Below are 16615 nucleotides of genomic sequence, written 5' to 3' on the forward strand. Positions count from 1 at the left end.
TGACTGGGGAGAAGAAGCAAGGGCTCTACTGCTGCCTGGAAAGAATTCTAAGCATTGGAACATGCACCTTCACTGCTCAGTGTCATGGAGCCATTTCCTGCCCTCTCGGCAGCTCTCGGGCTCCCTGGAGGTCTGCCCCAAACCATCTCAGGCCTGAGGGCTACCCCAAATCGTCTGCCCAACAAATCCAGGGCCAGCATGTACACACACACACACACACACACACACACCCCTCTTCCACACTAACCCAGTGGGCTTTCATGGCCATGGTTATTTCTCCTGAGAAGGGTTGCCTTGGCCACCCTCAGCCTTGTCTAGTTTGCCCACCATCTGCAGAGGGAGGAAGCCACGGGAGCCACCAGAGCCAAGCCTGCACGAGGCTACTGCCTGAACACAGCCCAGCATCTAGAGAGTTTCTCTGCTGTCCCTTGAGGCCCTGCACCACCCACCTTGACCATCACAACCCAGTGGAGGATGAAGTTCACCCCAGCCCTAACCAATTCCCTGTCCGGGCCCCTAAAGGGTAGAGGCAAGACAGTATGGGCACTGCCCAGCTTCTCACAGCAACCTTGGGGTTCTGCGCGGGGTGTCAGAGCTGGGAGGAAACACAAACGGCTGGCCCAACCCTTATTTCCCAGTCAGGGGACTGAGGCCCAGAAAAGGGAAAGGGCAGCTGAAGTCACACACACAGCACAGCAGCAGCAACACCCAGCCCAGACCCCCAGCCTCCCAGCTACTGCCCTCTTCCCCGACCCCCACCTCAACCTCCACCCACAGCGTAGCCCCCTTCTTTCTCCTCCCTCCTTTTAGCAGGAAACTGAGCAAACCTGGGCTTGTGGCCCCAGACTTGTAGTGGGCACAACAGAGTAAGGGTTCACTTTTTCTAACCAACCAGGGTACATCACTGAGCACTGCCCCCTGCCCAGTACTCCTCAAATGTGAGGGAGTCTAGAATGTTTGAGCTGTGGTTAGGGAGGAGGGGACAGAGGGAGGGACTGTGCTGTGAGAGCGTGTGTGTGTGTGTGTGTGTGTGTGTGTGTGTGTGTGTGTGTGTGTGTGTGTGTGTGTGTGTGTGTGTGTGTGTGTGTGTGTGTGTGTGCTGTGGGCAGGCCAGACGGACAGGGGAGAATGGGCATGTGGGGGAAGCTGGGCGAGGGGGGAGTGGGCAGCAGGGAAGCCCAGGGCAGAGTCTGCTGCAGCTCTAACCTGCTCTCTGCAGCTCTAACCTGCTCCCCTCCAGCAGGCCCAGGGGAGCACCTGGAACACCAGGGCCCGAGCAGGGGTGGCTCAGAGGACTGCTCCTTCCCACTGCTCCTGGGTCAGACTGAGCCCGCCCTGAGGGAGGGACTGGCCCCTGAGCAAGGTAACTCACTTTTCCCCTCCCTAGGCAGGAGCAAGCCAGAGCCAGAGAAGTCGTAAGGGGCTTCCGGTGGGGAAGTGAGAGTGGAGGTTCTCACACTGACCGGGTTTCCAAGGAGCAGGAACCACCAGGGCACCAAGCACACAGGATGGGTTTGCAACAGTCAGGAAGTTTTCCTGGAGCAAAACCCGCCAAAACAGAATTCTTTCGCTGGGTAATATTTTCCTCCCTGCCCCTGTCACCCACCCTCAAACAGGTCTGTTGTTGTTTTCATAATCTGGGAGAGGAAATCGAGCCCCTTTCAGCAGAGACCTCAGGCGCCAAACCAAACCGCCGACAGATACTCCCAGCTGGCTTCCCGTCCCACGAGCGGAGGAGGGCACGGTGGAAAGTTTGGGTTAGAAATTCCCTTCGTGCTGCCACACGCGCCTGCGCCCATCTGCTTGGGCTCAGGCTGGGCCACGCGGCTGGGTGGAGTGGGAGCCACGGCCTCTGTCCACGGGTCTGAGGGGTGGCAGCAAGCACTTATTGGGTACCTGTTATGGGCCAGGCACTTTGCACTTATGATCTAATTTAATCTTCACAGCAACCTTCTGAAATACTATTATTATCCTCACTTACACATGAGGAGACAGGCTCAGAGAGGTTGAGTGACTTGCCCAAGGTCACACCAGTAGTAAGGGGCAGGGCCAAGATTTGAACACAGGTCTGTCTGAGTCCAACGCTCTTCCCACCCTACTCCATTGCTCCCTGAAAGGTCTGTAGAATGGAAACCTCCCTGAAAAGCTCAGGGCATATCCGAAGACTTCCCAGCCTAGAAGAAATGCCAATGTCTGAGAGCCTACCAGCCCAGCGACAGGGCCCGACAGCACATACTCAAGTGCCCCGTGGATGGCTGGCAGCCAGATCCCAGACGGGTGCCCAGAGCAGCGGGACTCAGGGCAAGTGGGGAGCAGCCCGGGCACCTGCTTACCTTCCTGCAGCTTCACACTCTGGAGGTAGAGGGGGTTCCGCAGGACGTCACAGCGGCCAGGCTCGTCCTCCTTGGTGAAGAGCAGCAGGTCCGAGTAGGCAAACAGTGTCACCTGTGTCGTGAGAGAGCAAACAGAACTGGCTGCCCTGTTGTCCCCGGGAGGCTGGGAGCCGCGACCTCCCCTGGAGGTTCAGGTAACACATCCTCATCATCTCAGGCGGAACCAGGAGCAGCGCTCGATGTGGCCACAGCCACGGGCAGAGACCTGACCTGCGGTCGAGACGGCCTCATCACCCTCCAGTTCTCTAAACTGTCACTCCTCCAAGTAGGACAAAACAGGAGAAAGAGAAGGCTCTCACCCTGCATGCAGGTGGTGTCTGAAAGCCTCTCTGCAGCCCGATGCCCCAGGCTCACCCTCTGTCCAGGTACCCTGGAGTCTCCGGCCCAGCACTCTTGGCTTGGAGTCGCCCTTGAGCCATGAGATGTCCCATGTTGGCTTTTATTCTACTGTCAGTGTCTGACTAAAAGAGCACTGGACTTGGAGTCAGAAGGCGTGAGGCTCCTATACCAGCTCTGCCACTAACTAACCACAAAAAAAATTGGTTAAGTTCCCTTAACCCGCGGAGCCTCAATTTTCTCATCGGTGCAAACAGTCGCTCACAGGCTTTTTCCACAAGCTCTCCTCAGACGGAAGCGGCACACAGCGTGAGGTCATATTACTAAATTCCTTGCAGATAATTTTAACTGCATTAATGAGAAATTAGCTCAAGAAAAAGCCAGTTATTTACGCTCCAATACAGACACGTACATAACTTTTATCTCTTTTATGGACTAGCTGCTCCAAAAATAAAGGCGAAAGCTATTTTTAGACATTATAGGTAAACCAACAGGCATGCTCAGCATAGTTTTATGCTAAAAAAATCCACTTGATCCTCTAATGCCACTAAAGATTACACTGTTCTTTGTTTTGTAAACCCTGCAGTGGCCTTTCGTCAAAAGCAATAAAATCCAATTTTAGATTCTCTAAAGAAAACAAAATGTTATTAATTATGTGCACTTTCCTTTGAGGTGTTAAAGCCTGATACTTCATCTCTTCTGAAGCAAGAAGGATTAGCCAGAAGGGCTTGGTGTGCACTGAGGGGCACAAGATGACCCCACAGCTCTACTCTAAGACTCTGTCCTACAGAAATACTTATAAGGATATATAAATATAAACGTATAAGGATGTTCTCAGCAGCATTATTTTAATTTTAAAAAAGAAAATAACAGAAATGCCCATCAAGAGAGGATGGATAAAATAAATTATGCAACCATCATATGGTAGAATTTTATGCAACCATTTAAAAAAAAGTAGAGCTATGTGGGCAGAAATAGAAATCTGTCTATCATAAGTCAAAACAAGTGCAAAGAGCAAATACCTAGAGTATAATCTAATTTTATAAAACAAATCTGTAAATCTCTCTATATTTGCACATTTTAAAAAATATGTAAGATATTCAACACACTCCTCACTCCAGGGAATGGGATTTTACTTTATATATTATGTTTAATTTGCACTATTTTGCAATAAGACTGCTATTTTTATAATTTAAATTTACATATTAATAAAATATATCAAAGGATCACTTGGCTTCTGAGTGTAGCACGAACAGTAGTTTGAGGAAATATGGGTCACAGAGACAACAGGGGGACCTCCTTGAGCAGGAGCTCTCGGGGGCTCTAGCTTCTCCAGTGGGGCCCAAACTCAAAGGCTGGAGGGGATCTTGGTGGTGCCCCTATCCAACCCCTCCCCACCACAGCCCTGTCTCAGTACGGCCCAAGAGAAGCCTCCATTTGTTAAACGCTGTTTCTGCTCAGTGTACCCTCACTTGTAAATAACGCCATGGCTCTCATTTACAGATGAGGACCCCAGAGCTGTCCACAGCCACACAACCAGGGCCCACTGCTCAGGTCTGGTAGACCTTAAAGCTCTGCCTCTACTGGGAGGTAGCAATATGCCTATGGAATGTGAAAGAATCCAAACAAGGACCGAAAAAGAGGAGCAAAGGACACTCAAAATAATACAGTTAAGGAAGGGGAAGAAAATGACCTGAGAGTTCAGAAAGATTCCAAGGGTTGGTTGTGTGAGAAGACTCCAAAGTCCAAGCAATGGGAAGAAGGCTCTAAACTGCCAGAAACACAAGGCAGACCCTCAGCCTCCCGCAAAACGTGTCCCGACTCCGGGGAAGTCTGTCAGTCACCTCCAGACCCAGAGGGAGGCTGGCAGGGGAAGAGTTGGAGGAGACAATCTGTCAGGAGCCTAGAAAGTCAAAAGCCGGCCCAGCCCCAGGGCGGATGGGAAGGAGGGCACGGAGGGAGGAGCCACTGGCAAGGTGAGAAAAGGGCCAGGCCACTGCTCCAGCTCAGATTCCCAGAGCCGAGAATACGGTCTAGACAGGAAGTGATTAAGGCATGAATGAAGAATTTCCCCAAAGGTCGGGTCAGGGAAAGGCCAGAGCTGGCACGTAGCTGGAGGCAGGGCAGAGGGGCAGCGTGCCAGGGGAGGGCATGTGGACCCCCCCACATCTCCCCAGTATCCAGTGGGAGCCACGGCAGCCCACCGTGGAGCAGTGCCCATCCCCATGGCCCGATTACGTGCTGCCTTCCCCAACAGGCCATGGGGCTCACCAGGATGTCCTCCCCATACTTGCTCCAAGGACACATCTGTTTTTCCAAAGGGTCAAGGGTTGAGGGATCACTTGGTTAGGGAATCCTTACAACCTGGAGGGTGACTTCTCCTAAGTGGCTCTAACCAAGCTTCTTCCTGGGAACCTGGCCCAAGGGCAGGGTTGGTAGTTAATGTTAAACTCCCTGAGTCAGTGTGTAAAGTGAGGGTGTGTCTGTCCTGTGCTTCACAGTATTCCTGGAACCCAGCACTGAGGCTGGCTACGTTGTAGATGCTCAATAACTATTGTTTGGAACGTATAAATGTGGTAGCTCCAAAATGCTGATTTAACCTCAGGCCACATTAATCAAGTGTGTGACTTCTGGGAGGGGTATGACGAGGGCAGGTTGGTGTGTGGGACTGGATCAGCTCACAGAAGTTAGCAAACTTGAGCATGCCCAGAGAAGACCCAATGGGACAAAGAACCAAGGGGGAACTTTCCAGAAATAAAGATTTCTACTAAGAGTAAGGGAAAACTTTCCACAATTTAGCACTCTCCAGTAATAAAGCCGCTGTTCAGATGGCTGCCCCTGCAGACTCAAAAACCATTAGCTAGAAAGTTACAGGGAAACAATTAGAATGGATGACTCCTGAGGGCCCAACCAACACGGAGGTTCTGTGAATTTATCCAAACCCCTCTTGAATTGGTTTATGTTTTTGGCCTGAGTAACATGATAGGGTACCAAGATCCACATATTTGGTTGCTATAATACTTCAAGAAAAAGGAATGTATTTATTTTACTTGTCTTCAAATCACTTCCTTCAATCTTGAGGGTGGGGGTGGGGTCTCTTGGCTTGAAGCCTCCAAAGAGCTATGAGCAAAGGTCTTTCTGGAACAATTGTAACTGCAACCAGGCTGTGGTTTCAGCTTGCGCTCCTTAGCTGGTTTTTAAACAAACATGCCAGTGGCAGCAGGGGATCCTGGCAAGCATTGCTGAGCCAGAGCGAGCGGGAATGCTAATCCTGCCTCCCTCCCTGGCCAGCCTTGAGACCCTCGGGTCCCAGTTTATCTCACCGGAGCCTCAGTGTCGCAACTACAGAATGGGGACAACCGTGCCTCTCGTGGGGGTGCCGCAAGAGCTAATTGGGATCAAGTGTGTAAAATGCATACACAGCGAGGATGCACGATAAGTACCCAATGTTTGCAGATTTAATGGTGAGTGGACAAACAAAAGAGCGAATTTAACAGATGTATATGTTCCAGGGTGGCTGCCATTTCTAACTGCCTTCCTAGGAGTCTGGTGAATTTACGCCACACCTTCCGTTGTGACCTCTGGACACCTGACTTAGCTCCACCACACGTGTATTCACCAAACGTAGCTCCAGCTTCTCTTTCCTAAAACTTAAATCCCCCACAACAGATGAAGTTTTACTTCCACTGAGACAGCTCAGAAGATGTGCTGAGATTCTTAAGAAATTTCCCAAAGAGGTCCAGAAAAGAGGAAGTCCAGAAACGCAGTGAGCAATACCGAGTGGTAGAAATAAGCACGCGGTCCCCCTGGGAGCTCCTTTAAGAAAGACAAAGTTCATTTGGAACATATGAGTTCTGGTCGGCTTGTTTAAAAAACAAAACCCACTTCCTGCGTTAGCCACAATCACACATAGTACCCCAGAATGCTGAGGCTGAAAGGGCCCTTAGAGATCAGTCAGCCTCTGACCCTGCCCTTGCTGCCTCAAATACACATATACCCACTGTTCAGATAGGAAGACTGAGGAAGAAGGGAGAATTCACAAGTGAGCCAGCAACAGAGCTGGGTCTGGATATAGGCTTCCTGCCTCCAAGTTTCCTGATCTGTCTACTCCCCCAAGCTGCCACATGACTCAGCCAAGCCAGCTGTGTATCAGGGCCTGACCTGCAGCAAACCCCCTGCCCTACCCATGGCCCCAGGGAGCTGGGCCAGATCCCAGGGCTCCAACTTCTCTTCCCAAGTAGTTTTAAACTCAGGGACTGGGGACTGTGTGGGGAGTGACATCCTTCCGATTAGACATAAGCAGCGCTTTCTCCCAGGAAGAGTGGCCAGGCCCCACCTCAGCACCCTGCTGGCAGAGCTGGAACCCAGGAGAAATCATAGACTCATCTCTCTGAAGAGGATATGGGATTTGGGTCAACACAGACCCAGAAAACTTGGGGAACTGATACGCCTCCAAAAATTCGCTTTGGTTAACAGCTTTAATCTTCTCACCCTCAAGTTACTCACCACGGCTGGGGTGAACTGCCATCTCTTCTGCTCCTTAGAAGAGTTTGGGGTAAACAATAGGATGTCTATAGGGGCTGGGGAAACTTTCTAACCATCAAAGATGGTTAGAAATAGCTTTGAGAGGAGTGAGTCCCCCATCACTGGAAATGTACAAGAAAAGGCTGGGTAGCCATTTGGTGAGGAGGGCAGCGGGGATGAGGCGGGGGTACTTTTTGGTTCTCCTCTACCCTGAGACTGTACAATTCTAAGACCACCAGGAAGAGAGAAAAGTGAGGGGCCTGGAGGTTGCCAATGAAGCCCACCAGGAAATCCCCACCCCCACCCCCGGGAAACACAGAGGAAATTCTTACCTGGGCAGCCTTGTTCCTCCCCTCGTACAGCAGCAGCTCCTCCGACAACAGGAGGGTCCTCGCAGGGTTACAGAGATCTAGAGGCTGAAACAGAGCAAGGCTCTAGCTGAGTGGGCAATTCAAAGAGGCCCGTAGGGACCAGGGGGGAGGGGGCGGCAGCCAGTGAAAGCTAGCCACAGAGAGCCCTCCGACAGAGAGAAGTCTGGCAGCCCTCCCCCAACCTGAGAACCCACACGCCCCCTCATATGCAAGAAGGAAACAGAAAGACGGACGCTGCTGTCCTGTGCAGAACTGTTGCTACCTCCTTCCCCACCAACTCTCACCATGAGAGCTACGCTCTCTGGCAGGAAGTCCAACCACATGCTTAGGCCCCCTGCACACCTCACCCCCAGCTCCCTGCACCCTGCATGGGCTCCTGGGCCCTTCCAGCCCCCACACATTCTCCCACCTGTCTTGTTCATGTCTCACAGGAAGGTCCCTGCTGTCAGCCCCAGGAGGCATCCTGAGAGCCACATGCCAAGAGATTTGGTCACTTGAGTTCCTTTAAGACCAAGACAGTCCTTACTCTGCTTTCATAATACACTTGAGCTGACACTTTTTCAGCCATCAGTTCCCCAGGGACCAATTCTCACCCAAGCATCTCACCCCACCCCATCACCCCACCTAATCCAGCCCAGCCCAAAGGAAGCTCCCTAAGTTCTGGATCACCCAGCAGGACTTGTCCTTGTGAGTGTGTATTTATAACATGGCCTCTAAGTATATCACATCACACAAAGACAGTGAAATTAATATCAACTACACATAACAACCCGCTGGCTCTTATAAATAATGGGAAGCAAGGCCCAAAAGAGTATATGCAGTACGATTTCATTAAATAACTTTCAGAGAGGCCAAATAAAACATGTTATTTAGGGAAACATACATAGAAGGTAAAAGTAAAGAAGAGCAAGGAAATGATTACCCTAAAGCCAGGCTAGTGGGTACCTCTGATGGGAAGAAGGGTCATTCTGATCAGGAAGAGATATATGGGCTTCTGGAGTGGTGGCAATGGTCTATTCTGTTATCTTAGTGGATAATCACTTTATAATTATGTGTTAAACCGTACATTTAAATGTTATCCCATTTTTAGTTTATATGTTTCACAATTTAAACCTTCTCATAACTTTTTAAAAACCAATTTTAATTTCTTATAAAAATTTTAAAATAAAAATGAAAATTAACCCCCATAGATGTCAAGAACTTTGTGTCACATCCTAAGAAAGAGACCAACAGAAAGGCAAAGGCCAGACCCTGCTAACAGAGCTAAGGAGAGGCGTGTGGCCTGCCAGAGGTGTGTTGTGCCCTAACAAAGCGTGAGTTCTAAGATCCACTGGACGGTCACAGGCTCAGAGGGGGATGTCAGGGAGACCAGAGAAGCATGGTCAAAAATGAAGCCCTAAGGGCCATGTCACCTCTGTGCTGCTAATGAGAGGATAAAGCAATAGAATCTTCCTGGAAAGCAATTTATCAGTATGTGTAAGGAGCCGTTAAAATGTTTATGACCCGTGACCCAGTCATTTTACTTCTAGGAATCACTCCCAAGGAAAATAACCAGAGAGGCAATTCATACACAAGGATTTTTATCACAGAGTTATTTACAATAGCAAAAGACTAGACAAAGTATCTGAATGGGGACCTGGTTAACTAAATGTGGTACATCCATGTAATAGAAGAGTGTGCAACATCTATGAAATACAGGCTCAAAGAACATGTAATGATGTAGGAAATGTTCATGCTACAATTTTCATTTAACAAAGGCAACAGGATATAAAATATAGAATAAGATCTGTTTTCTTTTTTTAATGTGTACACGGACACACAAGAGACACCTAAATGTTCATACTGTTATATCTGGGTTATGGAATAAAGGTTATTTCTAAAGAGAAGGAGAGAGAAATGGGGAGGAAGAGAGGGAAGAAGAGGGAGAAGTAGAAGGGAAGGCCAATGAATCTCAGGCCACCAACTAACACTGGCCAGACGTGTTTGCAGAGACCAAGGAGACCAGACACGACGCTAGCGCCAGGCCTCAGGGTCTCCCTTGTTCACTTCCAAATATCAAGCCACTAGGTGAGCCAGGGAGTGGAAGCCTCAGCCAACAGGCCCTGTGACATTACAAGCAGCCGTGTGTACCTGCCCTGTCCTCAGGCAGAGGGGAAGGGAGGAGGGGAAGGAGAGAACTCTCTTATTGCTGGGCTTCCCTGGCCCCACTTTTCCCTGTGTATCCTCCTGCAAAGCTCTCCTCCCTCAGGACAACCCCAGAATCCTGGGCATCTGAAGCTATTTATCTCTCCCAAAAGGGGACCCTCAGTTCTAGGATGAGGCAGCATCCCGAGTCCTGGGGCAAAAGCCCTCCTCTTTCTCACTTCCCCCTGAGCGAACCCTGAAGGCCAGCCACAGGCTCACCTGAACAAAGACGGGGAACACCAGGACTTTGGGGGCCAAGGTGACGTAGGTGCCATAGCTTGAGTGTGTGGCGTGCGGCCTCATGACCGGGCAGTTCTGGTAGTTCCCATGGCCCTTCATGGTCTGCACCGTCTTCATCAGCCGGGACTTCTTCCCCAGGCCCGTGTAGGACTTGCCTTTACTGGGACTCCCTGATTCTGCAGAACAGAGATGGGGGACTGTGAGGCGTTTCCATCACCCCTGCAACGGCGGGTTCAGAGACTCATTCCATCAACAACCACTTACTGAGCAGCTACTCCGTGCCAGGCCCTGTGCAAGGTGCTGAGACTCTTGAGAGGCTTCAGACGGGCCTCCAGCCTCGAGGAATTCCCCACTCTAGTGAGAGACGCTGACAGGTCAGCAAGCAACTCCAGGGCTAGAACACAGCTGGGAACCACCAACTAGGATAGAGGCGGCAGCCCCCACCTGGTGATCCAGGCCCAAATCAGACTTATCAGTTTGGCCTCATGCTTTGTCTCTCATATTTGAGAAATCAGAAGACCTGACCTCACTGGACCCACAGTCCCACGTGGCACAATCTGTTGGAGCAGAGCAGCAACCACGCCGTGTGGCAGGGCACGTCCCCCACCCCCACGCTGCCACCATCCCCACTATTCCCTGCACATGCCCAGCCCAGCTCACCCATTCCATCACCTCCCAGCCCCGGGGACAAAGACCCATTCTCTGAGAGCCGGCAGCCTGGCTCACTTCAGTGAGTCTAAAACAGGGAGTGGCATTGGCTGCCCCGGGTCTCAGTAAAGAGCACAAGCTCTGAAGCCAGATGGCTGCACTCAAATCCTGCTCCCCTCTTGCTGGCTCAGTGACCTCGGGCAACTTACTTCACCCTCAGAGTCTTGGTTTCCTCAGGTATAACAATAGCACCAAGCTCACTGGGCTGCTGTGAGGATTAAACAAGATGCTCTAAGTCAAGTCTTTAGAGCAGTGCCTGGGACCTATTGAGTGTGTGATAAAAGTTAGCTGCTGTGCTCGCTTCAGCAGCATATACTAAAATTGGAATGATACAGAGAAGATTAGCATGGCCCCTGCTCATGACACACAAATTCATGAAGCATTCCATATTTAAAAAAAAAAAAAGTTAGCTGCTAACTTATTGTTGTTTTTATTATTGTGATTCCTCCACTTGAACAAGCAAGTTTGGAAATCAGGTGCCCCGTGAAACTCTGGGAATCCCAGACTTCACTGCATCCAGGAGGTACTTCTGGTTGGCCACCAACTAATGAATCATTCTAATCATAAAAAGGAGAGACAGAGAAAGGGAGAAACAAGGCCACCCCCAGGGAAGACAGCACAGGCTGCAGCAGCAGGGGCCCCTCATTAAGGGGACACTGCTGGACACATGCCCTCACCTGAGCAAGGGGGAGAGTACAGGTCTTTATCACGTCCCATCAAATGGGCCGAGGGACAAAACACAGAGCAGCTCAAAAGTGAGGGATTCCGGGACACAAGCAGGTGGGAGACAAACTAGGGTAATCAGGCTCCACACACACCTGGGCCCCTTCCAGGGGGTTCCTGCTGCCAGGTGGGCAACTGACAGGTCCCCCCTGACCTGGGTGCCCAACCTGAGGCCCAAGGCCCAGGCCTCCTTCTGCCACCCCTAGCCCTGGCAGCCAGGGGTGAACAGGTGGCCTGACCCCAGCTACATCCCAGGGAAGCTCCCCACCCACGCAGGGCCCACGGCCTCAAAGGAAACACTCGGCTCAGAAGGTTTCACACTTGCTTCCTCCTCCCACCCACCGAGCAGGGTGAGAAAAACAAGTCGACTCTCCTGACAAGTGACCACTGATCACAGTCGAGTCAGGGGGCAGCACTCAAACCATGGTAAGTCAAACCGCTTCCTGCCTCTTCCGTGAGTCACTCAGAGAGGAAAAGAAAGAACATGAGCCTGGATGGGCATACGGGGAGCAGACGAAAGGCAGAGGTTCCACAGCTCCTTGTCCCAGCCGGCTCTGCACCTCAGCCCCAGAGGGGCGTGCGCTGCCAGGCCCCAGCCCTGCTGCCGACATAACCATCCTGACTCGCGAGATCTGCCCTGGATTTGAGTTGGATGAGACACCTGAACTCGATCACTGACTTCCCAAGGCAGGTGCTGGCTGTGCAACCCTGAACAGGTTCCTTCCCACTCTGAGTCAGGGTTTCTCCCCTGCGAAGTGGAGATGATACAGATTGCGGCCTGCTTGCCCCAGGGCCGGCGGGAGGCTCACACAAGGGTCTCGGTAGGAAAGGGCTTGGCGGATTGTATCAGAGTGTGAGTGCACCAGGGATTATCGCAAACCCTAAGCCGCTGAGTCATCCACCCATCAGGGCTGGGGGAAGGACACACAGGGTCTGGAACCACCCTGCAACTGGGGCCCAGGGTCAGCCTGGATCTAGACGGTCTAATTTAACATGACCAAGCCTAGGCCAGGGAAGGCAAGACCACACAGGCCTGACAAGCAGAGGACTGAGGCAAAATAGACCAAAATTTCAAAAGGTCGCTGTCTGCAGATGCTGCCCCCAGTCTCAGACTTAAAAAAAAAAAAAAAAAATTCTTCCCTTCCCTTCCCCAGCCCAGCTGCCCGGCGCTGTCACAGAATCTTTACCTAGGGCCTCAAGAGTCACAAATAAACCACCCGACATACAACTCTGCCCTCAGAGAGGAAAGGCCTACTTACCCCCATTTTATAGACAAGGAAACTGAGGCCTGGAGTGGTTGGGTGACTTGCCCAGGGTCATTTGGCCAGTAAATGATACAAGTCAGAATCAACCCAACCTATGTGACACTCATGTCCTAGTGCCCCAATCTCCTCCCACCCCTGGATACTGCGTCGCAGGTGGGAGTGGCTCTCCAAAACTGATTTTTGAAGTATCTTTTTTCAGAACAGTCCAGGTTGCCACCCAGTTACTGAGCTCTGTGAAGGCAAACTCACTTATTTCCCACCTGCTGCCTCTTACAGAGTCTGGTCCACACCCCACATCACCCCGTGTTCCTCCAATACCTGCTTCACTGACCAAACACAGGAGTCACATGGCTTTGCTCCTGGCTTCCGAGGCAGCCCTGGCAGCCACCCTGCCCTTGCAATGGCAAATCCGAGGCCGGGCCACCCTCACAGGGCAAGAGACAATGCCGAGAGCAGCAGTGGCCCCGGGGAACATGCCAACCACAGCCAGGCAGGCACCTCAGGCCCCGGAAGGGCACCAGACCCTATTCAACTCAGAATGGCTCAACCCTCCCTCCTATTCAACTCAGGATGGCTCAACACTCCTCCTGGCAGCCCGGCCAGAGGAGGGGACTGAGAAGTTGGCACCCTGGTGACAGCCTCAACCTCTGGACAACCCCAAGTGTGTTTAAAGGAAGCTTTGTGCCCTGAATTTCACCCCTTCCTCTGAACACCAGGACTAGGAGCTGCAGAGACTTGACCCCTGATAAAAAGCAAAGATGTCCTTGGATACCAAAAGGATTACTATTAGGATAAATGAAGTACGGTCAAGATCTTAATACAATGCATCCAAAAAGTTACCATTGTTATTAACATCATCATCATTTCCTCACTTGCCCCTTCTTGATTCAGTGAGTATGATACCCTCAGAGGGGAATGAAAACATGGACACAGGTTGGGAGCACACCAGGGCGAGATCTCTCGGGCTGAGAAGGACTCAATCTCAGGCCACCTGGCCTGTGCCCATGTGCCCGCTGCAGGCACACACCAATCCAGCTCCCTTCCTCCATGACCAGCGTCCAAACCCTCAGAGGCAACCAGAGTCATTCTCCTTCAGCCAGTCACTCACCGGAGACTCCACTGAGTATCTGCCAGGCCCTGATCCAGCCCGGGGCCCACAGAAATGAGCCAGGCCCCGGCCTTGCCCTTAGTGAAGTCCCCTAGCAATGGCACCTCCACTCTAACCTAATGTGCCAACTGAAAGCTTTTTAAAAACTCATTGTTGAATCGCTATCGGACTCCTCCCCAAGAGGAACATAGATTCATTTCCAACAGACCAGACCCAACTGTTCAAATGCCCCAGACTGGAGGGAAAGAAGGTGACTTTCATCAGCACCCCTGAACCTGATGGGAACCCTCTGCACCCAAAAAAGGCACAAGCACTTTTCCAAGTATCCACTATGGGCATCATCTTCACGCCACCGATAGAGGAAAGTGGCAAGGAAGCAAGTCTGTGAGTGGTATGAGAAAGCCCCTTTCAAGGATGGAGTTCAAGCGCATCCTGAAGGCCCCAGGAGAAGGGCTCAAGCACACCCATCTGAGCATCACAGGCCACCTGGCAAGGCTGGCCTCTACCTTCCAGGCACCAGCTGGACTTTGGGGTCAGAGCTCTCCACAGACACATGGAGGGCCCCAAGGAATGCCCAGCCAGCTCTAGCACCAAGACAGACACCTCAGTTTCCCGGGAGAAGGAATTGGTTTTGAGCCCAGCTTCCACCCCTGGCCAGGATTTGGAGGCCAGAGGAGAGAATGCATCAAACAGCAGAGACATCTCTGCCCTTCAAAGACAACTACCCTCTGTGCAGCGTCTCCCAGTGTACGGGCTGCCACTCACGACCATTTTCTCGTGTAACTCTTCCCGCAGTCCCCTGAGGTAGGAATTACTAGCCCCACTTTCTAGATGGAGAAACTGAGGCTTAGTGAGGGGATAGGATTTGCTCAAAGTTACACAGCTAAAACTCCAATTGGAGACTCCCCAGCTCCAAACCCCATGACTCTCTTCCATGCAGGCCCAAGCACATTGCCTACAGCACCTAACAAGTACTGGAAACTCAGTTGAATGCCTGAGTCCTGAACACTCTGTCTCTTAGATTGTTTTGGTAAGATCCCCTCTCTTCCTTCTCAGTTCTGGCTTCCAGGAAGAAAGACACTGGTTCAGTGAGGGAAGAAAGGTACCAAGGGGAAAGAGTCTGTATCGATGTGCTGGGTGACCCTGACTCTATCAGAAAAGTCTCTGAACTCAGAGGAGGAGGCTGGGCCAGGCCTCCCCTGGCCTCCACTGTCCCTCAGGGCTAGGAGGGCACTGCAGTAGCAGAAGGCAGACTCACCTTCCGGGATGGTATCCTCCTGGTACACAGGTCGAAGCAGCTGCAAGGGAAAAACAGGAGAAGCATCTCAGCCCCAGGAACGGGGCAGGACAGCCCAGCAGGCTGCTGGACGCAGGGCCGGGGACGGGAAGTGGAGCGCCCCAGGGCACGAGGGAAAAACAGCAGTTCTGCTACCCAGCTGAGGGAGGGGGCCTGGAGGGAACACAGAATCCCACAATATTAGACCTGAAAGAGGCTGTATGCGCCAGGAAGTCTAACCCCTTGGCGAGTCCTTCCTTTACAGCAGCTTGTTCCAAAGTGCATCCCAGGGAACACTGGAACGGCAGGACGCCAAACGCATGCCATAAAGGGTGCCACCGTCAGGTAAGGTTGGGAAATGCTGGGTTCAACAAGGTTAAATCACCTTCACTGCGGACACCCTCAGAGCTTCCAATAGGCTAATTTGCACTGAAAATGTCCCAGAAGAGGAAGACAATATGGGATATTTCTCACACTTTTTCCAACCTTAGAACACCTTTTTCCCAGAGTATCTCGTGGGACTAATGTTTTGAGGAACGCACTCCATCTTCCCACCATGCAATCATGCAGTGTCTGCTTTCACACCTCCTCTGACAGGGGGCTCACTCCCTACCGAGGCAGCCCATTCCACTGTGGAAAAGCTCAGGCTGGTACAAAGCTCTTCCTTCTTGCAAGGTGAAACCTTCTGGCCTACGCATGCCCTGGTCCTGGATCTGTGCCCTGAGGCCACGCAGACCTCTCTGCTCTCTCTACCCAGGACAGCCTCGCAGAGGCCAGAGCGAGCACACAGCCTGTCTCCTTGCTTAACATTCCCTTCCCCTTGCAGGCTCCTCACAGCACAGCTTTTGAGTCCTCAAGTCTTCCTGGCCTCCCACGGGAACCCAGTGCCCTTCACCTTCCCCCACACCGGCTGTTCATACCTGGCTCCCGGGGTTCAGCGGGGCCAGGATGATGTAGTTGGGGTCGGTGGGGGCGGTGGCACGGGACAGGGCAGGCAGGGTGTGCTGGCCCCCACGCTTGGCCACCTCGGTGTAGCGCTCCCAGCCGCCAAGCAGCAACCCATCGGAGCTGTCACACACCAGGTGGCAGCTGTGGCGCTGCTCGGGCCGTGCCTGGGCCCCATGGGTGCAGTTCTTCTCCCGCTTGTTGGGGGGTGACTGGAGGTCATGTGTCGACTTGCAGGAGGCCCGCCGCAGGACCCCGCCGTCTGGCCCCGGCTTGACCTGGGGGACCATGCGCCACACGAGCAGGATGATCTCGCTGGGGCAGCTCCTGGAAGGTGGGCATCACACAGAGAGGTTGAGCCTGTGGAAGACCAGTGTCTGCCAGGGTAGGGGCCTGAGAGGACGGGAAAGAGAAGAGGAAGCAGACACAGGGGAGAAGCCCCCAGTGTCGGGACAGGAAGGGATGGAAGAGGCCATGTAAAGTGGAGACAGCAAAGGGGTCTCTTAGGCCAACTCTAATTGACTGGCAGTGGCTGAGAAGGA

At 52.2% G+C, this 16615-nt stretch overlaps 1 protein-coding gene and 1 non-coding gene across 5 annotated transcripts in view; one reads left to right on the top strand and one right to left on the bottom strand.

Moving 5' to 3' along the window:
* Positions 1–16615, bottom strand: part of RGS3 (regulator of G protein signaling 3) — a 117605-nt gene that overhangs the window by 65234 nt on the left and 35756 nt on the right. For all 4 annotated transcript variants that reach the window (XM_045563558.1, XM_045563559.1, XM_045563560.1 and 1 more), the window contains 5 exons: positions 16049–16400; positions 15111–15150; positions 10028–10224; positions 7586–7669; positions 2334–2445 (listed from right to left, as the gene is read on the bottom strand). In XM_045563558.1, the coding sequence (XP_045419514.1) occupies positions 2334–2445; positions 7586–7669; positions 10028–10224; positions 15111–15150; positions 16049–16400 (785 nt within the window). The remainder of the gene's footprint in view (positions 1–2333; positions 2446–7585; positions 7670–10027; positions 10225–15110; positions 15151–16048; positions 16401–16615) is intronic.
* On the top strand, positions 11047–11150 carry LOC123646733. The gene has a single exon (XR_006737994.1). It is a non-coding gene; the product is annotated as a U6 spliceosomal RNA (small nuclear RNA).

This window comes from Lemur catta, chromosome 10 (assembly GCF_020740605.2).
Source record: "Lemur catta isolate mLemCat1 chromosome 10, mLemCat1.pri, whole genome shotgun sequence".
Classification (NCBI taxonomy): domain Eukaryota; kingdom Metazoa; phylum Chordata; class Mammalia; order Primates; family Lemuridae; genus Lemur; species Lemur catta.